Genomic DNA, 23157 nt, shown 5'->3' on the forward strand with positions numbered 1-23157 from the left:
GCTTTATCATGAGTGCATACTGTACAATCCCAATTCATCACTGACATATTAACCTGGATTATAGTCATAGCAAGTATAAATTAATACATATGCACTAATGGTATCATCAACAAACTGTATACATTTATAGATTTCCTAGAGGAGAACGGTTATTGCGTAGTATTGCGTCGTCATGTGAAGCAAGTGCCAACTCGTTGTCCTATGAGTAGGGATGATGTCAGACCTTTCTGTTGGCAGCATTTTATCTAAACCACACTGGAACAGAAAAATCCCAGTTGAGGTTGTGTACAGTTCAAAGGTCAAAGCAACTGTAAATGAATTTAACCAATGTATTGTGAGGCACAGAGGATTCAAGTGCCCAGCAAATGTCACACTTTCAACAGTAAATCACAGTGGCTTAGTCATAAAATCATCTCGTTTATTCCAGCCATGGTGAATAGGTAGTTTGAGTTTGCATTCATACAATCTAGAATTGCTTTAATATAGAATTTTCTATTATGGATTTTGTAATTATATGTAAATACAATGAAGTAAATGACAGAAAATGTAGCCTCACTTATCAACTTTCACTGACATTACTCCTCACAAAGAGAATCAAACTGTTAAAAGTCACAAAAATTGCTTAAAAAGGGTAACACCGCCCTGTTGTTGCTGTTAACTGCCTCCTGTATGAAGCTCTAAGCGTCTCTAGAAGCTCCCAAGCTCCTTTGGTTGGCTGGTTGAGGTAAATACTGAGAATTAAGAAACATTTTAAGGCATTTAAAACCTGACAAGCTTACATTATCTTACATCGCAACTAAAATATTTTGTAAATAGTAAATAAATTACTGACTCGGGACAGTCCTGTCGGTTACAAGTCACTGTCCCTTTAAGTTCAAACTGTTGTAGCTTCATACAGTTTACATCAGAAAGGAAAAAAACATTGGTCACATCTACGGTTTCTAAATATAGTCATTAGCCTTGGCTATACCTTAGCAATCTTGTTCCATGTGCTTGCTGCACTCAGTCACAAAATAAAATAGGCCTGATAATATTGCTAATGTTGGATGTTGGGGGCCTTCATGAAGCTACCACTGAATGAATACAACTAAAACAAAAATGAAATCTCTTTTTAAAATGGCTTATGGGAATCTTTAAACATCAAAACAAATAGAAAAAAGCTACTAAAGAAAGGTTTACAAAAGGCAATTAAAGCACATTTATATTTGGTCAGTTGTATAAATGTCAAATATCGGTGAGAAAACAACACAAATGCGTACCTACAGAGTAACAAAATCTCTCATATCAATACTGGACAGCTCATGAAAAAACATCATTCCTCACAACAAGAAAAAAAAAATTCATTGAAGAAATCATACAGAAAATGAAATGTAACAATGAGAAATGGTAACAATTAGTACATTTGACCTTAACTAAAGGGGGAAAAGGTTAACATTTTTGAAGGCCATGTGTAGTACCATTTCAATTAACAGCATTCAAAATGCGTTAAGGCTATTCATATGTTTCTGTGAACTTCGTACTGTTAAGCCGAGCTGGGACAGTTCAGGTTGCTAAATGGGACAATCAATCCGTCCATAATGTAGAACCAAGTCTAGCCCAGTATGGTTCAGCTTAGAGAAGTAATGTGGGGCTAAAGGCACAGTGTTTTCAATACTTTCCTAGACTAGAACATCAGTGGTCCATCTCTAGAAAACTCCTTTCTTGAAATTTAGGATGTGGATTTAATGTCTTTGACTCCTGGCCCAGAATGGATTGATAGGAATGCATTTTAATAGTCTTATTTGTTCTCTTGTGACCTCTTATTCACAACCACTGAACATATAGTGAGATGTGAAATGGGGAAGGTAGAAAAGATGGGGGGACAATGGTGACAGCAGTGAAGAAGAACAGAGGTGCTTGATTTCATCCAGAGGAATCAGTTGTTTATAGATCCATTCTTAGTCCTGATTGGGAGGGGATAGACTCCATTTAATGTCCTTGTTGATCAGTTCAGGCGTAGAACTCCTTGGTGGGTGCTGGGTGATAGGCTGTTGAGGAAACTTTGGTGTCTCCCAGGTCGTAGCTACCCTCGTCCTTCTTCTTCATACGGTAGGCGAGGAGGAGGAGCAGGAACACAGCAAAGAGGAATCCAACCACACCGCATGCTATCACCGCTGGACAGGGCAGAAGGGAAATGGTGCATATGTTTCACAATATATAATGTATTCATCAAAAATCTAAATCTTAAACATAGACAGAGATCTGTCCTTACCTGCCAGCACTTCCGTCCTCTCCCACATGTTCTCTGAGGTCACCTCTTCAGGAGAGTCCATCTCATATATTTTGCTGCCTCGGCCATCTTTGGCGACAATCTCATTTTCAAGCTCTTTTAGCAGGACCTCATCTCCAGTGTTTTTGGGTGTTGATGCCTCCCATCTATCCAGACTGTTGTCCTCATCAGTATCATTTATTACAGTGATGCCGACTTTGGATGCAGTAGTTTCACTAGGAGGCATGCTGGTGGAGCTGGTGCTGGTACTCTGTGTGGACAAATCAGCCGTTGGGTCTGCCACCTGGAGGAATATATTCATTATTTAAATGCACGATGGACTGCATAACAAAGTAGGGCTGAAAAAAAACTTTGAAGGCATAATTTGGTTTTGAATACTTTCTGGTCACCACCATATAGTACAGAAGAATGTATGTTTATAGCAGTCTCACTCACTAACAACTCTCATCTCAAATTATAAGTAAAAATGCATAAAGCTTGGATATATTCTTGGAAGAGCTTTGCACTGTTGATCTCTCACATCTGTAGGAACCAATTGGATCTAAGTCTGTAAATCATTAAAAATGTCCAAAGACATTTCTTGACAGTTTATAAAAGTCTATATTACTGATGGTTTATCTCGGGATTCAAGTCAGAAAAATGTTTTTAACTTTGAGATAAGGATTGGTATAAAAGCAAAACCAATATTCTACCTCATCACTGTTGTTCCCATTAGGTAATATGAATGGTGTCGTCTCTGTGTTGTCGTTCACTTTGCTTGATGGGTCCAGGCTGTCTGCTGCTGTGGTTGATGGGATGGGAGGAGAGGTCGATGACGGCTCTGGTTGAGTTGGACTCATTTCTTTAGAGACCGTGGTTTGAGAGAAGTTGAAGGACCTCCTGTGAGTCTCCTCTTTATCTGTGATGTTGCTGAAAGCTGAGATAAAGGAAACAATCAGCACAAATTCTAACAAATGTGAGTGAGTTTCCTTTCAACCTAGCACTCGTACTGACTGTGGAGTAAAAGCAATGGTTGCATTGATTTCTCTGTGCCTATCAGCTCATATATATATATAAAAAAAAACTGCATCCACATTTTTTTCAGATAAGGATTAAGTGTTCCTTTATGGGTTAATATGCTTAAACCAGTGCGGTTTTTCTTAGCTCATGAAAAGTTCACATTTTGTAGATGCATGGTTTTAATCGGATAATGACGCAATGTTGAAATGTGCCCTCGGGATGTTCATTAATCAGTTCCTTTTACACAGAGGGGGAATGCAATCTGTGAGCTTTAAAACTTACTGGAATTCATAAACCACATTTTAGACTATATGGTGATCACACTGACACATCATCCACTTTGAGCAAGGTGAGTCATTGATAATGGAGGCAAAGAGTATCATGAGTTACATCAGTATGCTTCCAATAAAATCTCACCTGGTTAACTCCCCATCACCTCAGGACAAACATCTGGCATCTGACTGCTTCTGTGTCTGAATGTAGTACTTGTGTCTAGAGTGTATGTGTTGCTTATTTGTCCGACGTTTGCAGATGAGGAGATTAGTAGTAATAGCAGTAGATTAGGAAACACACTGTGAGATGGGGAAAACTTTTGTACAACTAACTGCATGTAGGGGGAGGAATGTAGGGGAATTTGCAGACAGAAATCTGGGCCTGTTTCCCAAAAGCACTTAAGATATAATGATCTCAGTCCAAGTGTAAGTCTAGATGATTTTGGGAAACGGGGCCCTGGATGGGTTAAGTCATGATTTGAAAAAGAAAAACCCAAAGCCCACAAGATTAGTTTTCTCTGTGTTAAATTCACTCAACAAATATAATGATGTGTTTGAGAACCCTTCATTTATATATTCAACTACTTAAACTAGAATGGTGATGTTGCAAAAAATGACTTCCATTAATACAAATGTTAAAGCTAAACAATAAAGACAGTGGTCTTCTTACTGTAGTCTCCGGATCCAGAGCCTGAGATGTCTTCATCGCCATCTTCATCATCGATAGGGAGGTCACCCGACGTTCTGCCCTCTAAATACAGGTCATCTGTCGTGGAAAGGGTTGTCTGGGAGGAGACAAAGAGCTGGAAGAGAGAAAATAATTCCAGATATCATGATTCAAGCGAGGGAGAGAAACACTAACAAAGAGAAAAGGAGAGGAGACACGTAGATCTCCCTTATCCACACTTGCAGAATTCACCACTAATTGAAAGCATGTGAACGTCCTAGTTGAGGAGTAAGACAATACCTCTCACAGCCAGTGACCTATGCTGGCAAAATATGCCAGAGCGTTTAATGGTCTCTGTGAGTTTTACCATAGTGTGTGTATTGCATCCTTTCGCAGCATGCACGGAGACTGCAGAGATATACAGTAAGTGTGCTTGAGGGGGAGATAAAGCCGATTTAAAGGGAACAGAACAGAGAAGTGGACACACACACACACACACGCACAAAGAGAGAGAGAGAGAGAGAGAGAGAAAAACATTTCATATATAACAGTAAAAAAATACTACACAAGAGGAATGTCGTGAAAACCAAAAGTTTTTTTCTCCTCATCTAAATCCTAGTTTGACACTAGAAACTTGGCTCCAACAAAATAAATGAGGTACTTCAATAGATTAAGTTATTGGCCAGCTTGTTGAAATATAACTGCCACAATGTCTGAAGCAGAACCAAATAAGATGATAACTTTAGAAAGACGGTAATGTAACTAACGGCTGCGGCTGACTGGAAAAACACATAATTTAAAGAAAGCAACTTAACAATGAGTCTGAAATCCAAAGAGAGCCTGAGAGAGCTAGGAATGGCTCAGCAGATGTTAGTAGTAAGACAGTCAGACACACACACACACACACACACATGGACGCACGCACACACGCACAGGCACGGATGAATATGGCCCATTGAGACCTGAAATATGTCTGGTATGTATACTATGCTTCCACTAACACAGGTGCTGAGAGAGGGAGAAAGGAGGGAGACTGAAGAAAGGAAGGGAGAGAGAGAGGGAGACAGGGACAGTACTGTTTGTTTCTCATAAAACAGGTGCTGGTGTAACAAGGGAGGAGGCTATTTTAGTGCAATAAATATTCACACTCGAGTGAGGTAAAAGTATAAATCAATTCTATAGCATGAGTGTTCGTGTGCCAACACCAGCCTTTCATTCAGCAGTGTACCTAAGTGAGAAGCCACGCAAGAAGTGATAAAGATCTGAAATGTGTGTAGTTGTTCTATACCTGCAGACCAAAGTATATTTTTGGTATCAGTAAACTACCGTAGATCAAGACAAAATTGTCTGCTCACTGTCCTTGGTGACTCCACAGATATCAGATGTATTTATTTTTTATTCCAGCTACCTCAGATGTAACAAGAGAAAACCATTATGAGATTAACCGGATGTTATGTTCACGTCGTGGTGAAACGGGTCCAACACAAAAGCATAACCATCAAATATTCAAAGACAGCAGAGTCTCCCGATGCAAGGGAGTACTAAAATAGCAGAAGGGGATCTTGCATTCTTGGTGTTTTTTAACCGGGGATTACAAACACAGATGCTGTTCTTGTCAAAACGAAACACAAACACACAAAGCTAGAAATGCTGCAAACTGCTGCAGACATTGCACTTACTCTAAACAGTGATTGTCCCAGTGAAAGAAGCACTCCATGCTGAAATGAGCAGAGCTCTTTTTTGACCGAACAACAACAACAACAACTACAACTAATAATACTACTACTAGTACAACTACTACCACCTTAGGTGCTGCTGAGCTGATTATCAAACACAGCACATCCATGTACTTTAAACAAAATCCCTCATGTACACAGTAATATAGGGCTAGGCTGTATGGTTGAAATTATTGAATGGCATTATTTACCATTATAATTATCAACATAAGCCAGAATATACTATGTCAATAAATATGACAATATGGTAGATGAACACAATCATACATAAATGAATGAAACATTATGATCAGTGTACTGCGTCTCACTGGTATGCAGTAGATTGTAAAAACATGTAAAACTAACACTTTACAAATTGTAGTAGACTCACAGAACAGGGGTCAAACAGAGGTTTGTGTAAGGGACATAAAAACAGAAAATTGTGCTTAAATATCACATTGATAACAATTGCATTATTTCCAAGCACTCCTTTGATATGAGCGGTCCCAGTCAGGCAGCAGCTAACAATTATTATTACATTGCAGAACATAGTGAAGTCCACAAATTCCAAGGACAATCATTTTCTGTTGATAGCCAAATTGATTGTTCTCAAACACAAAAATAAATCAGTTGTCACTTTCTCTGCCCGTCCTTCTTACCAGAAACTAAGTTATGCATTAGGCTTACTGGAAGACTGGACTCAGTCAGTCAGAGTATCACACATCTGGAGAGCACGCACACACACACGCACACACACACACACACACACTTTTCTGGAAACAGCCAGGTTGCAGTGATAAAACACACCATAGACATGCAATAAGTGAAATATAGTGTGTTTGGGGCAGGTCATTACCATATCTCGTTATCAACAAATCCATTTTTACGGCTGCCCCCTCTTAGACTATTATTATTGTTATTATAAGTTGTTTTGGTCTTATTTCATGCTGAATCCACTTTATTTCCAAGAAACCTATGAGCACATCTCTGGTAAATACAAGATTAAGAGCGGTGTTTCTGTGTGATTCTCAATTTTACAGATCTGTTGTTTCCATCAACCAATCAATTTGTCAACAAAATTGATTGGTTGGCAACAAAAGTGTTGGTCGACAAATCATTTCCTTGTTCGAGGAACAGCCCTAATATATTTTGTTTCTGCTGGATTAATAGCTTTTACAGTAAACTGGTTCCACAATGAAATGGAAGACACCAATAATGAGAGAGTGGTCAGGTCTAGAGTGAGGTTGTGTAACAGCCAAAAGAACAAAAGCAGACCTATCATCACCATCTAGATAGCAGCAGCAGCAGAACACAACACAGTGATGGCGGGGGTGTATGTTTGACCAAAGCTACGAGTCATAAAATGTTTGACTCCCTCAACGCCAAATGTGTATGTTTAGTTAACAGCCGTTATGGTCACCAAAGGCTTCACAAAAGGCAAATATATTTGATAAGGAAAGTATTAGGGGCCAAATCAGGGTCAACATATTAGTAAGCTTTCCATTACAACTCCTTTGGCCTGGACTGACTTATGTTTGATTATACAGAAAGACATGGATATAAAAGAAAGACAATATCTTCTATTATGTACACGTTGAGGAAATTATGACGTCCTTAATATGCATCACAGTTATTTGAATCTGCTGACCCCAAATTTACGGTCCTAGTCCATTTGGCAAAAGTTAAGAGTCTAGTTAGTGCTGGTTCTACTTTAAACATCAGACTTACAACCAACAAAGTCCCCCAAACAAATCATAGAAATCCGATGCCGTTAGACAGACAGGATGAGAACAGTGTTGTGACTAATACTGTACGATTGATAAACTGAGATCACACGAAACTTCCGATAGACTGTAGAAAACTTCTACATTGATGTCAACCTACTGTTATGACATTCATGTATTTTAATCATTACATCATTTTTGTTTTATTTGGTCTTTCTGTCATCCGAGTGTTTCAGCCACACTGTGAAAATCACCACTAATAGAGAGGAGTTGTCGCACACTTCCTCTTGCCTTCTATGGTTGGTTGTGTAACCCACGCAAATGTATGCCTGCCTGGACAAGCCCGGTGGGACTCATTATGAGTCACCCATCCAGAAAATGACAAAAACTTCAACGTTCATCCTTCAGACATGTGCAACGTCACTGACTGACTAACCAGTAATTCTACAGCCACACTCTGAATATACACCGTAAACCATCACACCCTTCAATTTAGGACCGGAGTCTGTGTATTAGTGGCAGGAAACAGGGAATCGATTAAAATGTGTGTAGGGCAGAATATAACATTCATTACAGGATGATAAAAGCACAGTTTTAGCAGTTCATCACATCTGTATACAGGTTCTCAGATTAAAACTCATGGGGCCTAATGGGGAGGGGGATACATTAAACTGTATTCATTCCCAACTCTTTCAGTATTTATCCACTGTTTAAGGTTTCAGCTCTCTTCCATTCACAATATACAGTAACATTCCCCGTCTCTCATTTGGTACTTTCACAGCGAATAAATTATGAGCCCAGAATATTTTTGTGCTTGTCATTTCCAGGTGTTTTCCAGCTTGGAGCTCCCCACACACACACAGGACACACAGGACACACAGGACACACAGGACACACACACACACACACACACACACACACACACACACACACACACACACACACACACACACACACACACACACACACACACACACACACACACACACACACACACACACAGGAAGGGGAAGAGGGGGAAGGATTTAGTTAAGGACTAGTCCGACTTGTCAGGTCAGGTCAGGATTTTTCATCATACTTAACATTTTTTTTAATCCCCGTTAACGTTCATAATTTGCTGAAACAGCACCTCCTCTCAAATAGAAAGACATAAAACCTGTGTGTTTGGGAAATTCCGGCCACGTTTGGGAGGTTTGGGTTTAAATGACAAAGCTGCGAGCTCCAGGCTGAACAGACTTTGGCCCTGTGTGAACTTGACACCGACTGGACGCAGGCTGAACTTGGCTTGAACACAGTCTGTGGCTGAATACCAGTAAAACCCTCGCTAACCTCTCTGTAGTTTAACACATCTCTAATGAATGTAGACGCGGTTAGGCTACTTCCTGGAAGATACCATTAGCTTATGCCTAAAAACAGCCACCGTGTTTATTTTCACGTCCATCCGTCCAGGTGTATCAAGTAAAGAGGGTGGTCTTTATTAAGAAAAATAATCTAAATTAAAAGGCTACAACGACCAGAGACCGGGTGGAGAAAACACAAACAGAAATGCCAACTGAACAAAATTAAACGTTACGGAGGAACGCATTTTCTAAATGTACCTCAACGGCTAATTCCTGTCTTTTTTTGTAGGGATAAAAAGACGTCCACAAAAATAGATTTCACATACAGCTTTTATACAACGGTAGTTATACTTAAAGAAAACAGACATAAAAAAGCTACTTACTTGTTCACTGATAAACCCAGTCGCCAGCCCGACGAGGAACAACAACCGCAGATTCCTCATGTTAACTTCCAAAAAGAGACGACAGCTGAATGGGATGAATATGTATGGTAAGAAAAAAAACTAAATCAGAAATAGTCAAAAACAAAATCAGGTCGTTCCGCTAATTCCTTGTCCCGTTTGCAGCTGGTGTTTTCGTCTAACTTTAAATCTCAGGGCTTCGATAGACGACCGAACGCGCTGCGCTGCTGCGTGGAGTTCCTCTGGAAAAGTTGTTTGGACTGGCACTGCAGCGTGGCTCCAAAGTGACGTCAGCACGGCGTGATGTCCATTGAAGAAGGTACGCTGGGGGCGTGTCTCCATGGAGACCATAGATACCAGATATAGACACACTCAGGGAAACAGTTAACTCGTTAGTTACTGTAGGTTAGGATGTCTTGTAACAAGTGTTATCATGTATGTTGTATGAAAAAATTCTAACACTAGGCTGAAGATACTGCTGCTGTCTTACTTAATGGACACCTTTGTGTTGGGGGGAAGCTAAAACGCGAGAAATGCAGCAGTTTCTCTTTAAAAAAGATGACAAAGATTATTAAAACGTATACAATAAATTCGTAAATGAGTAACTTATGGTAGCCTAGATGAAGCTGCAAGCACAAGTAAGACGTCAAGTGATGTATGCGATAGCTCAGAGGTAGTCAAAATCATCAAATTTCTACTCACACATGGCAGCATTTTATTAAATACATGGAATTCAATAAACATATACGCACCCCATACTGTTTTTATTTCACTCCTTTTATACCTGAGATAAGGGATTGACCAGCGTGTGCTGCCACTGCAGGGTGTAGAGAAGCATCAGCTGGTAAAGTGGATTTTTAAAATGTAGGATATTACACCATCTAGTGCAGATGAACAGACATGACAGCAAAATGCAACACACACACGAAACTGAAATATTAAAAACAAAAAAGGACTATTTGAATAGGTTTGCTTTCTTTGTACCAGAAAACTTAACCATTAACAAATGTTCAACATCTGTGACTTGAAACATCACTTTTTGTATTTGCAGTCATCTACTGACTTCCAAAAGTCCACACTTCTGCAAGAAACACATACTAAGAAAGATATGTTGACATTTTGTCCCACTAAAATTAGAACGATTTCATTTTTATTAAACAACTTTTTTCAGTAGATGCAATTGGGATCCTTTTGACACTTTATTGTCAAAACCTGTAACTGGAGACAATTTTTTATTTGTATTTTTTTTCTATGTGTAGTTTTTTCACTTTGAAGAATCTTTCCTTGTTGTTGGTCAGCAATAGAAAATACGAATAAGACCCCAAGGTGATTTTTCAAAAAAGGGACAAAATCAAAGAACACTCAATATTGTTTTAATATGCATTAAATATAATGCTTTGAACAGGGAAACTGTGAGGCCTTGGTTGGGTTTGTTATAAAAAATAAGTACAATAAGGCAGTGCAGTTTCAACATTTTGGTCTTGTGACCAGTGAAAATGAAGCCAAATCTACTTATGATCCCTCATCATGTTGTATATGTCTATCAGCTTTGACAAGTTCAAACAAAGAGGTACAATTATAAAATTCTATAAAACTAGGATTACAGGGATTTTTAAAAAATATACATATTTTCCTTTCATGTCCTGTAAATCTTCTCAAGACCCATCCGGTTATTTTTGTTGACCTAGAAGGTATTCTTAAGCCCAGCTTGGAAACTACTGCTGTAAGGCATGGGCTGCCAGGATGTATGATGTGGCGGCATGTCAACAGTATCAAAGCATTCAGAAGGTTTTGACTTGGTTTAATTGGGGTTCCACCTTTAACATCTTGAAGAGCAATAACTTTCAGACAAGTAGGAAAAGGTACTCAGCCAATAACCGCTTACAGTCTCTGGAAAATCCCTCATGTTTTCAGACCATTTCATTTTTTGGCAAATGTCACTTTGAGACACTCACAGTAAAAACATGAGACAGCCATTGTTACCTGCCTGAAAATGCGTCCTGTTTATCGCAGGTTTTAATCAGTTATATTGACAGTCACATCAGATATAAATTTATCATCTGATTGATTATTTCTGGAAGACATTATTGTCTTCCAGAAATAATTAATCTTGTTATTGTTGCACGCTGTAAACACACAGCTGAATAAAGGCAAATACATAGCATAGAGGAAATAACACTGTGAATTTTCCCTATATATTACACATTCATTTGGTTCACATTCATTTAAATAAACTCGTTCACGTTAATTTAAATACACCTTTTGCACTTTTTTCCCCTATTAAATGAAGGAACACACAAGTTCATGATAGATGGTCATATTAATGGGTTTGTTATCTGTTTTAGTTTCAATGCTGCCACTCGGCCACACAGTCATGCACTGCTCAGACAGCTGACAGAGCAATACTCTGTGCCAATCCCATTCATATAATCAGATATGAAGACTTACAATACAGTATCTGCAATAAACGCAAAATCGAACGTTAAATGTAGGGATCACAGGAGCACACAACACATCCGAGCCTCCGGACATTTGAATGCAGTCCACTGCTTAAGCCATGGCAGAGTAGAACAATGAGGTGTGTTACGAAAAATAACATTTCCAGCCTTCGTATAGAATTCAGGAGATCCAAGGTGATGAAATAATCATCCCTCATGTTACAGAGTCTGGAGGAGGTCTGTGGCATTCTGCAGGGTTCAGTCATCATCTGACCTTGACGTCTGATGCTTTCAGATTCCTCTTCCAAACTTGAGGGATCTGTATCACAAACAGGAGATATGACACTTAAGACTTGGTCTTTAACCCCTCTTTGATCTCTAACCTGGCATTAGTGTGTGTGTGTGCGTGCGTGTGTGTGTGTGTGTATTACTAGAGGGGGTACTGAAGGTTCTAGATGTCGTCCCAGAAATGACAGCAGTCGTCTCCATATCAGCCCGCTGCCCAAGAACATGAAGCCCGTTACCATCCAGAAAATACGAGGGTCCTGGTAATGAACATAGACTGTGTCAGGATACGTGGGTATAAAGCAAAAATGTGCAGTGCACATACAGACACATACACCAAAATTAATGAATACACAGACAATGCAGAAACACTAGAAGGCTTAAAAATGTCCGACATATCTTCTTATTTGAGAAGTTTTAAACAGCAAACACATTTGTCAAACTCTAGATGTTCTAGATTCTTAAGCAAAAAAGCTGCCTCACGTCTTCGAAGGTCGAGTCCAAATTCATCCCGAAGGCGACGCCTATCAGACCGAATAAGGTCAGGGAGAAGGTACCCATCGCCAGCTGCAGACTCAGGCGCATCATCACATTACGATGGCTGGAAGAAAACAGACAGCACATGTAGAGACAGAGAGTCATTTTGTTTCAAGGGGACTTAAATGTGTCAACTAAAAGTATTCAAGGTTCCCGATGTTTCATGTCCATCTTAAAACAATAGTCATTGTCTTTTTAATGTTTTATGTAAGGCACTTTGAAACACCTTGTTGTTGAAAGGTGCTATACAAATAAAATAGCCTTGCCTTGCCTGTGTACACGGAAGCAGTTTTTGCTTGCTGCTCATATAGTTTGTTTTGTGCAAAAATGTATTTGTGTATTTGACGTGAAGCTTCCGCAGTCCAGTGACTATCCATTCACTGCAGCTTAGCGTGGAAATGCTGCCCAGGGAAACACAAAAGGGGAATTTTGTACTAAAACTGTTGTAACTTTGGAAGACCCCGACTTGACTGGTATCACTGAGACTGCTGACAACTTATTAGCTTCAAATAAACTTTTGAACCAATTATTGCACAAAATGAGGATTGGATATGTTGTTAGCATAGGAAGGGAGGAAGACAGGGGAATATGCATTTTAGACAAAATAACTATTCTACATAGAATACAATTGGGCTAATTAAATATGACTTGCTACTATCTAGAAGTATGTATATGTACTCTACACCTAATATGTGTGTGTGTGTGTGTGTGTGTGTGTGTGTGTGTACCTGTCCAGATTGATGAAGATGACATTTTCGGAGTCGTCTATCAGCCCTTTCAGCTCTCTGGTCTTGTTCCCCAGCTCCTCAGCCTGTATTGAGCAGTTCATGATCACTCAACACAACCACTATGCATTACGTGTAGACGACATTTAACGTTGTGTGCTTTTAATATTATACAACAAACAAAACAAGTGGACAGGTCAACATCACAATAAAGGTGCAAGTAAGCATAAATGTTAGGGCTTAAACTTTCAAGAAGTCAATATTAACTTACATGTATTACATGTTGTTGGATGTTGAACAAAACTTTATTTTAATGACTTACATGTTTTAATATACTTAAGGAAAAGTGTAACATTTTCAATTACCTGCATATAATAATTCTCCAATAACAGTTCCATCTCCTCAGCGTGGTCGATACCCAAACTGCTTTCCTCACTAGAAAAGGCAAACATGTATCAATCAAAATCAAATTACTTATATTGTGGAATATTATATTGTGAAAAACATATTTTAGCTGTACTGAGAACAGAACAGAAAGGACGGTAAAGAATTGAGGTGGGACACAGAGAGAGGTGGACCTCCAGAAGTATTCAATTAAACTGTAAGAAACATCTGATCAGAGAATGAACATTGCACCCAGTAGACCGCACATATCAATAACTGTCAACCATCTACTCATTCCTTCATTGACTCATTATCTAGTGTGCAATACCAATAATATCAATATCCAGTGCGATATCAACAGCTCATATATTCTATGTGCAAAATGTGAACTCAGTTTGTCTGCAATTTATATTTTTATATCTTTTTTTTTACCGTTTACTTAATAATAATATTTGTTCTATTCTGCCTCGTTGTTGTTGCATGATCCTCTTTGCTGCTGTAATCCTGTAAATTTCCCCACCATGGCACTAATGAAGGATTATCTGATCTTATCTTATTTTGCAGCCACATGTATTAAAGGCCTATTACATGTTTACACCAAGATATCAAGTCAGGACATTACATGAAGATGGATGTGAAAGGATATTACCCTGAAAAAACAGCCAGCTGCCATTTAAGACCCCGGGGCAGCTAAATAAGTTGCCAAAAAAAAGATTGTCGAACTTCTCAGTTGAAAGCCATTGCAATGATGATATGGTGAATTGAATTGATAATGTTTAACAATAGTTATTTGCTTTTATTTTAGTTGATTTTGTCAAAATGTCTTTCTATCTATCTGGTGAACTATGAATGCTTTATCGTCAATTTATATTTTGTATTTCGACACCATCATCACATGTTTAAGTCTATATTTGTAGCAAAGATAAGGATTATTTTGTGCATTGCTTTCTACATATTGGGTTTCAATTGTCAGAAAAAAGTAGTTAAAGAGGGGAAAAAGAGGTTCATTTGAAAATATACACATACACAGTGTTTGTTAGTACACACGTAACTTACAAAACTCTTGGGTCTGTCCACTTGGTCAGACAGAGTTCTTCAATGATCTCGTCCTCATCCAAAATCTTCAACAGGGTATCCTTAAAGACTTTGATGTCCGTCTCCAACTCTGATAAGCTGTAGGAGGAATAGTCAGGAAAAGAACTGAGCGAGACAGAACGAAACAAAGGTGGGAATTTTTAAATATTATGGCCAAGAAGACACATGAAATAAAACAATTTCACAGTATGAAACATGATTAATGAAGCTTTATAAAAGTAATCGTTAAAGAAGGAACTATTTCTAGTCGGAGAGATGCTGACCTCCTCATGATTTAGAAATGCATTGCAATCTTGATGCTAATATCCTCAGAGCATTTAAATGTATGTGGTTGTGTGCTTTACCTCTTGCTGTTCTGTAGCAGTATATGTAGTTTACTTCTGTCAACGGACAGAATTTTAGGATCCACCATGAATTCCAATATGTCCAATATTATTGGCTCGACAAGATTCAGCTGAGCTTGTAGGCTGTTTACCTATATGAATACACAAAGACACGTTTATGCATGAGCAGAGCCTCACGCATGTCCTCAATTTATGGGCAGGCTTTGGGCAAAAGAGAGAAAAAAAAAAGAGTGTTTCTCTCATCTGCTACCTTGTACTGCAGGATGGCCTCCATTGCTCTGAACTCGAAGGGCAGAGTGTGTGACTGTGATGCTAGCTGAGGGGCCAGTTCCAGTACCAACCAACGGTCCAACCCAAATCCACGAAAATCCAACACCAACAGGGACTGCGGGGTGAGGATGGCTTTCAAAGACTGTGGAGAAGCAGAGGGATGAGGGGAGAAGTTAGCCTCACTAGAAAACCCTGAAACATGCATTCTGATCCCGTTATCAGATCCAAATACTTTCAGAACATCTATATTTCAAGCTTTCAAGATTTACAATAATTAAATGTTTTGCAGCCACAGAGATGTATGTCTTATTATAAGTTGAATCTATATTTAATGTTTAGGTGAGCAAGCGTTTGTGCTCAGCGTGTGCATATACTGTTATGTATGCAGGACTACGGTTAGTGTATGAAGACTGCAGTCCCAATAGTGGACTCTGATCTTTAAATATTTGTAGTGAGTGACCTGAAAAACTCTTATCCACTAGAAATACACTTCGGTTTGCTTATAAAAAGCCAGTTCTACATCCTGGGTCTTCAGCAGCATTCTCACCCAGTCAATATATTACTGAACTACAGCACGAAAGACAGGTAACGTACCAGCACTGCTCTGTATCTGTGTTTTAATTTATTTAGCACATATAAAATGACATAACCAGAGAATTACGTATCATGCCGTTAGACAAAAGGGGGGAAAGTAAAGAAAAAGGACAGTACCATGTTCGGGTTAGGGTTGCAGCATGCACTTACTATTACAGTCCTATTGAAGTTTGTTTATTTGTTTGTCTATCAGGTGTGGTAGGTTTTTTTTCCAGTTTAAGACAAATAATTGAAATGGTTTCTATCCTCGTCAGGAAAGAGATATGTATGCATATAGTAGTATAGTGAGCTGTTAATTAAGATGCAAAACGTGTAATGAAGTACAAGCTTGATTCCAGACCTGCATCTTCACCATTTAGCACTCTAGTAAAGTCAAATGATTCAACTAATTTTGCTCGTGTTTGTGTCTCCTTAATTTTAATTGTAAGCATCCATGTACAAATAAGACAAATAGGTCACAGGAGAAAAGAAAAATACAGAAAATGAGAGGAAACAATTTTTTTTAGTTAATTCATTTCCCAAGAATATACAACTGTATTATATTTTTTTACTTTCTTACCTTCACATTTATTTATCGATTATGTAAATGACTACTTTTAAGTACATGCCACTGCTATTCTAATTGCAGGATGTCTGTGAAGCTGTTTGGGTGTTGTTTCCTGCTTGTGGTTCTGCTGTTTCCCAGCTGGGCAAAAAAACAAACATGTCCCGTATCTGCCTCCAACTGTGAGGAATGTATCCAATCTGGCCCGGCGTGTGCCTGGTGCACCGCCCCCAACTCTAACATCCGCTGTCGTACCTTGAAAGGGCTGAGGAGAGCAGGCTGTCACAAAAGTTACATTTATAACCCTGAGGGCAGATTGCTGGTTGTCAAGAATGACAGCAGGTAAGGATCCAGGCTCAAAGATCCACTGTGATCCAAGCTCAGACGTGCATCAAATCACCCCAAACTGATATGATACTAGTGCTAGATTAGAGTGTCATTATTTGGTCAATACCAGTCCAACTTTTAAAGGTATTGCTCTTCTTCAGCAGCACCAATCCAGCATATTCCAAGGCCTTGTTTCTCCAACCCCAGGAGCTCTCCCTAAATTTGAGACCAGGTGTGAGCCAGTCCTTCCCTCTCACCATCACCATGCCTACAGACCAGCCTATCACAGAGCTGACCATGGACACCAGCCATGTGCCCGGGGTAGTCAACATCACATTCGATAGCATCGTGAATGGAAATCCTCTGGTCGTACAGGTCAGTAAAGAATAAGATATAAGGACATAAGGAAATGCAAATCATTATTATAATAACAATGTTCTTTTCTCAAGGTGAATGTTGAGGCTGCCCAGTGTCCCAGTGAGAAGGATGACTCAAACCAGGAGCAGAACAGAACTGGGCCTTGGCCCGTCCACATCACACCCAGAGGCTTTTCACAGAGTGTGAAGTTAGAGATAACCCTGGAGTGTGAGTGTGACTTCGGAGCCATGCTACAGTAAATAAACGGTCAAAAAGCAGAGCATCTGAAAGCCTCATATCATACAATATGATAAAATGTTTTTTTTTTTTTTTTAAATCGGCATGCTGCTGAAAAGGCAGGCATTTATATACTATAATGTGAGAAGCAGCTTGTTGAAAAAAAATTTAATAAAATTTGTTTTCCAGGTCAGTGTGAGTGCACAAGAAACCGTGAGGAAAACAGCCATGGCTGCAGTGGCCATGGGGCTCTGGTGTGTGGCCAGTGTGAGTGCAACGAGCCTTACACTGGACCACAGTGCCAGAACGACAACCACTCATTTTTTTCACAAAGCGAGGACTTCTGTCACCAAGGCCCGAATGCCCCGGCGTGCAGCGGTAGGGGAAAATGCGTGGAGGGATTCTGTGATTGTGAGAAGCGAGAAAACCCAAAAGAAAGATACAGCGGGCAATTTTGCGAGTGCAGCAACTTTGACTGTCCATACCACAACGGCAGGTATGACACGTGATTATTAGTAAACCATGTGCTATTGTCTTCCCTTTAAATACTGCTTAATTAAAGAAACAGAGTTAGATTAAAAAGACTACATTTCTTATCTAACAGAATATGTGGAGCCCATGGGACGTGCGAATGTGGACACTGCATTTGTGATGACAACTGGACAGGCGAAAGCTGCAGCTGCTCCATGGAAACGGCTTCCTGTATGGCAAATAACCTCAAGCTGTGTAACGATAGAGGGATGTGTCAGTGTGGAAAATGTAAATGCGATGTACCATACACTGGCCCGACCTGTGAGGTGAAAACTGATTGCTTTTTAATACATGGTTGCAGGATAAAACGTAAATGATATCCATCATAATGCAACTAAACTATTAGTTTAACTTGCCTTGGACATATTATAGGTCTTGAATTGACTGCTTTCTCTCACTCATCATCAGGTGTGAGCTGTGACGTGCCATTTTGGGCGTGTTTAGTCTCACTCACCGGGACAGTGGTGGAGACCGAAAATGATATGCCTCCACCGGGAGAACCTTTTGCATTTTGTAAAACAATGAGCCGGGTTGACTCTTGCTTCTTCTACATCTTCTCCTGCACGCCTTTTGGAGGACAGTCGACCGTGGTGCGGGCTATGGAATGTCCTCATGTACTGAAGAAAGGATCTACCAGTAAGGGGAGTAATGTGTGACAAAAAGGGTCCCAATTAAGTAAACATTTTCCCTGATTCTGATGTAACTACTGGTCCACATCAGCTTCACATGTTTGTAATAAATCCATGCATGCAATTTAATTAGCTAAATAAAGAAATGTTTAAACGATGTGATGATATGATGCCTTGATGAAATAAAGGTTTTCTATATTTTACTGCACTGTATCATCTTTTGGTGGCATCATGTCTGTTGCGACATGAGAAAATACTATATGTGGATGGTGGAGGATGAATTAGCCTGAGGAAAGAAGTTCTCTTCATGTCGATGTCAGCAGTCGTGTGTGTACAGCAGGAGGTGGCTAAGTACATAGCCCTGGGGGGCTCCGGTGAATGAAGGAGGTGTGGCTTCCAATCCGAAATGCCTGGGGTCTGTTTATGAGAAAGTCTAATACAGTAGAGTGCTAAGTTTACCTATCGGTTCCGTGGATATTATAGTGTTGATTCAGCTGAAACCGAAATCAACAAACAAAATTATGATGCAAGTGTTGTTAATTGCATGATGGGTGAGGGCTGATTGGAGGGCAGTGGAGACGACATCCTCTGTGGATCTGCCAGCTCTGAATGCAAGGTTGGGGATAAGTGAGCATAAAAGTTGTTCAGCTCCTCTGGCAGGGTGGCCTAAACATGACAGGGACTCTCCTGTTTTTGTGGACTATGACATTCTGGATCATCTGCAACATATCTTAATGTTCTTGATGCCTCCGCTTTGTCATTTTGATTACAGCTTTCAGTCTTGCTCTAGTGAAGCTGTATGCTTCCTTGTCAGCTGACCAGGTGTGTTTTTGGGCTCCAGATAGGGCCCTCACCTCTAAATGTATTCAATCTTTCAGGTTAGGGGATGATTTTATTGTCTTTGTGACCACAACATCATCATTTGATATATGATGTCACTGTTGACTAGGGTTGGGCATCGAGATCCGGTTCCAAATAGGAACCGGTTCCTAACCTCCGGTTCCGGAACCGTTACTCCGCCCGGCGTGCGGAGACTCCGCGATAGAACGATCAGTAACGAGTAGTCCGCGCTACTATTGCCTCTAAACATTTAGAGTCACAGCATGGCACAACCACATTAAACGAGCAGGTCCCGCCCGGTGACGGTGAAAAGGCGCAGCGTGTGAATAAACAAGACGAGTTCTCGATTTCACGGAGCTCCTGCTAACTCAGTTTGTGCTGAAATGCGAGCGGAGTCTCTCTTGAGTGTTTAGTGGAGAAATGTCTTGCTGCTTGCTGGCCCCGCCCCCTCCCTTCGTCATCACGCCGCTCATACTTGAGTTGATGTTGAGTCATGATGTTACTGCCATTACAATATGCAAACAATTATTTAAGTTAAGTGAAGTCAAGAAAGACTGTCTTTATTTTTTTTTATATAAAAACATGTATTTTCTATCAGGACATAGTTTTCAAGTGCAACTTAAAATGGATACATTGTTGATGTTACTGTTAAAAAAGCACATCAATAAAGTGAGTATTGGCAAAATCGGTAGTCTGATGCAGCTGTTGAATGTAACTAATAAAGTAACTTGTAATCTAACTTAGTTACTTTTTAAATCAAGTAGTCAGTAACTTAACTAAGTTACTTTTTAAAGTAGTAGTCAGTAGTCAGTAGTCAGATTACTTTTTCAAAGTAACTGTGGCAACACTGGACCTGTTGACCTGCACCTCAAAGAATCAGAATCGAGAATCGTTTAGAACAGGAATCGAAACAGATGATCGGGATCGGGATCGGAATCGGTAAAATCCAAACGATGCCCAACCCTACTGTTGACACAAGATCGATGTTGTGATGAAGACAGGTTTCTGTTAAGATGTATAGTATACTGTCTCGTTGCTAGTTGAGCCTCGTCTATACTTTTTTTATTATTATTATTTTGGGTTTCTGCAGAACTCTTATTGGTGGCCATGAAAGAAAATAGTTTGGCTTAGATTTATGGTGATAACATTTTTGCTAATCAAAAGCCAGATCAAAGATTATCTAGATTTAGGTGACAACAGACACGTCTCCTCAATCACAAAGCATGTTTATACAAGAGAAAGGGAACATACCTGCATCCGTATGATAATGCAGTTGTTTCTAGCTATGATGCTGGTACTGTGCTGAAAGCGAAGATCTCTGGCCTGAAGACTTAGCTCCTGACAAAGCTCCGTTTTCTTCTTCTCTGTAGAACAACAAGGAGGAGGAGGAGTTAATATGTTTGAATCAATAACAGGTAAATAACATATCTACTGCTTTCAGCAAAAAACATTGTTGTAGTAGGACAACAAACACAACGGAGCCAGGGAGCAAACACCACCCATAACAGGATGGTCACAGCATCAAAGATTAATAACATTTATTTTCCAACACTTACCAAATGATGTGACATTTCCCTCTGTGTCAAAATTCATCTGTGAAATATACAAACAAAAAAAACTGATCAGCTATCTTTAGCAATCACAGTAATTCAAACTAACAACAGGTTTAATGTATTCTAATGTATCAGCTTCTCCAAAAGTAACTTGCCAGTGGACAGTACTATAGTAGTAGTTACTACTCAAATGGTTTTCACTGACTGCGCTACAACTCCTTACCACTACAAAAGATGGAGACACACTGGACACTTCTGTCACTCTGTGGCGGATTAACGACACTGTCCAAAGAAAAGACAACGTTAAACCACATGTAAACTAAACACATTTCCTCCTTGAATACACCAATAAAGAGGAGGTCAAATCAAGAATGCATATTATTTCTGGTTCTTACAAGGCCATGTTGCACCTCCTTGTAGCAGCTTTCTCGCCGCAGCAGACTGAGACCCTCTGGGTTGACATCTTGACAGTGTTTGGCCGCAGAGAGCATTTGAACCGACACCACTGAAACCCCTGCTGCACAATCCCACCTTTCTACTTCCAAGTGGCACAGCGTCTTTCAGTCGGTGGAGCAGGGAACGGGCGCTGCAGAAGGTGGGGACTCTGGTCCCACACGTCCTCGAGGGGAGAGAAACGAGAGAACAGGAAAGGCGCTTCGGATAAAAGTTCCCAGCGAATGGCAGATACATCCTTGTACAGTTCACACAGCCGGCCAGCAGCAGCCTGTGTAGCTTCATCTCCGCACGAAGAAAACACACACCAGCGGGGAACGACGGTGGAGAAAAGAAGGGAATGCAAGTGTAGGTGATCTGATGTGGATCATCGCTACACCTCGAGTCGTTTGTCAGTTGGTTGTTTGGACGAGGCAGACCATATCCGCAGAGTGACAGTTCAAGAAATACAAATATAGTCAAAGTAAATATAGGTTCGCGTAGCCTCCTGCGATGCTAATGAGTGTGTGTCGTCTTACTTTTTCCTCTTCTTACAATGTCTTCTAGTGTGCTGTGCAGCATGTAAGTAATGCTAGTTATTTAAAGACTTAGTTAAGTTATCGTTTACAATTCGTGACAGAAAACGAAGACACGAGTGACACAAGTCAAGTTACCTGTCGCTAACTACGGACTTTCATGAACCAACAGTTTAGGCTGTGTTTTAGTCCCAAAACAAGTTTTCAAATCTAGCATGTTGGAAGGAGATACAACTAGCAAACAAGAGGGCAGAGGCAAGAGCACAAACCACAATGCACCGCGGTGACGACAGGAACCGGCTGCCAAAGATCGTCTTTAATGAAGAAGATCACTCGGACTACAAAAAAGTTCTCTCTCCATCTCTTCACTCTAAATGTGTTTCAAAGCTCCCTCTACTTGCCTGGAATTATGGAGAAATACCGATCCGTTTTGTAGTTTGTTGGCCTAAATGTAGGCACACTGAGAAAAAAACAAAAATCAGACAAATAATTGTTGTTGTTTCCTCAAAAAAAAAAAAATTTCATGATGTCCTGTCTGAACTGACTTACAGCAAAAAAAAACTTTAAACTTTATTAATAATTATTATACATATCAAAAACTGTCGAGCCAGGGGAAGAGAGAAAATAAATAAAGGTATAAATATACAAAGAGAGAGAAAGAGAAAAAACAAACATATTAATTAAATAAAAACTTGTGCAAAATAGAGTTTGTTTTTAAAGCCTTTGGTAATTGAAGTCCATTGGTCGGTGCTGTATTGATAAGATTCCTGCAAAAAAAGTGTAACATTTGGTTTGCTGTTAGTCCATTTTTTTTATGTATGTGAAATTTACCTAAATATAAAACAAGTTGTACAAAAAAAATAAAATCATTTTCCATTTTGTTATTTTCAACGTAAAACAAAATGTCCTTTTCATGTAGTTCTAGTGAATGTCCAGTTTTGTTTTCAATAAACTTTTGTACATTTAACCAAAACATTTGACAATATAAACAATGAAAAAATAAATGTGTTATAGATTCATCAAACAAAGCACAGATATCACAGGAATACTCAATATCAAGTTTAAATCTTTCTAGTGTTTTTTTTGCTGGAAATATTTTATAATTTTGTAAG

General features: G+C 39.5%; 3 protein-coding genes across 3 annotated transcripts; 1 reads left to right on the forward strand and 2 right to left on the reverse strand.

Annotated features, from left to right (window-relative positions):
* Positions 1 to 404: 404 nt before the first annotated feature.
* On the reverse strand, positions 405 to 9654 carry LOC311025136 (uncharacterized protein). The gene is made up of 5 exons (XM_084027881.1): positions 9370 to 9654; positions 4211 to 4343; positions 2962 to 3185; positions 2252 to 2552; positions 405 to 2153 (listed from the first exon to the last, which is right to left on the reverse strand). Exons 1-5 carry the CDS (start codon positions 9427 to 9429, stop codon positions 1990 to 1992), a joined length of 882 nt encoding a protein of 293 aa, XP_083884007.1. The 5' UTR covers positions 9430 to 9654; the 3' UTR covers positions 405 to 1989.
* A 972-nt stretch (positions 9655 to 10626) lies between these two features.
* mrs2 (magnesium transporter MRS2) lies at positions 10627 to 22283 on the reverse strand. Its single transcript, XM_084027724.1, has 12 exons — positions 21473 to 22283; positions 21301 to 21359; positions 21081 to 21117; positions 20776 to 20888; positions 15446 to 15607; positions 15196 to 15326; positions 14813 to 14929; positions 13738 to 13807; positions 13376 to 13458; positions 12594 to 12711; positions 12257 to 12370; positions 10627 to 12144 (listed from the first exon to the last, which is right to left on the reverse strand). Exons 1-12 carry the CDS (start codon positions 21813 to 21815, stop codon positions 12091 to 12093), a joined length of 1401 nt encoding a protein of 466 aa, XP_083883850.1. The 5' UTR covers positions 21816 to 22283; the 3' UTR covers positions 10627 to 12090.
* Positions 15956 to 18387, forward strand: LOC311025050 (integrin beta-PS-like). The gene is made up of 6 exons (XM_084027725.1): positions 15956 to 16050; positions 16688 to 16945; positions 17095 to 17305; positions 17380 to 17515; positions 17714 to 18020; positions 18129 to 18387. The coding sequence occupies exons 2-6, from the start codon at positions 16689 to 16691 to the stop codon at positions 18370 to 18372; spliced, it is 1155 nt and encodes a 384-aa protein (XP_083883851.1). The 5' UTR covers positions 15956 to 16050; position 16688; the 3' UTR covers positions 18373 to 18387.
* Positions 22284 to 23157: the final 874 nt, after the last annotated feature.

This window comes from Eutrigla gurnardus (assembly GCF_963514095.1).
Source record: "Eutrigla gurnardus genome assembly, chromosome: 14".
Classification (NCBI taxonomy): Eukaryota; Metazoa; Chordata; class Actinopteri; order Perciformes; family Triglidae; genus Eutrigla; species Eutrigla gurnardus.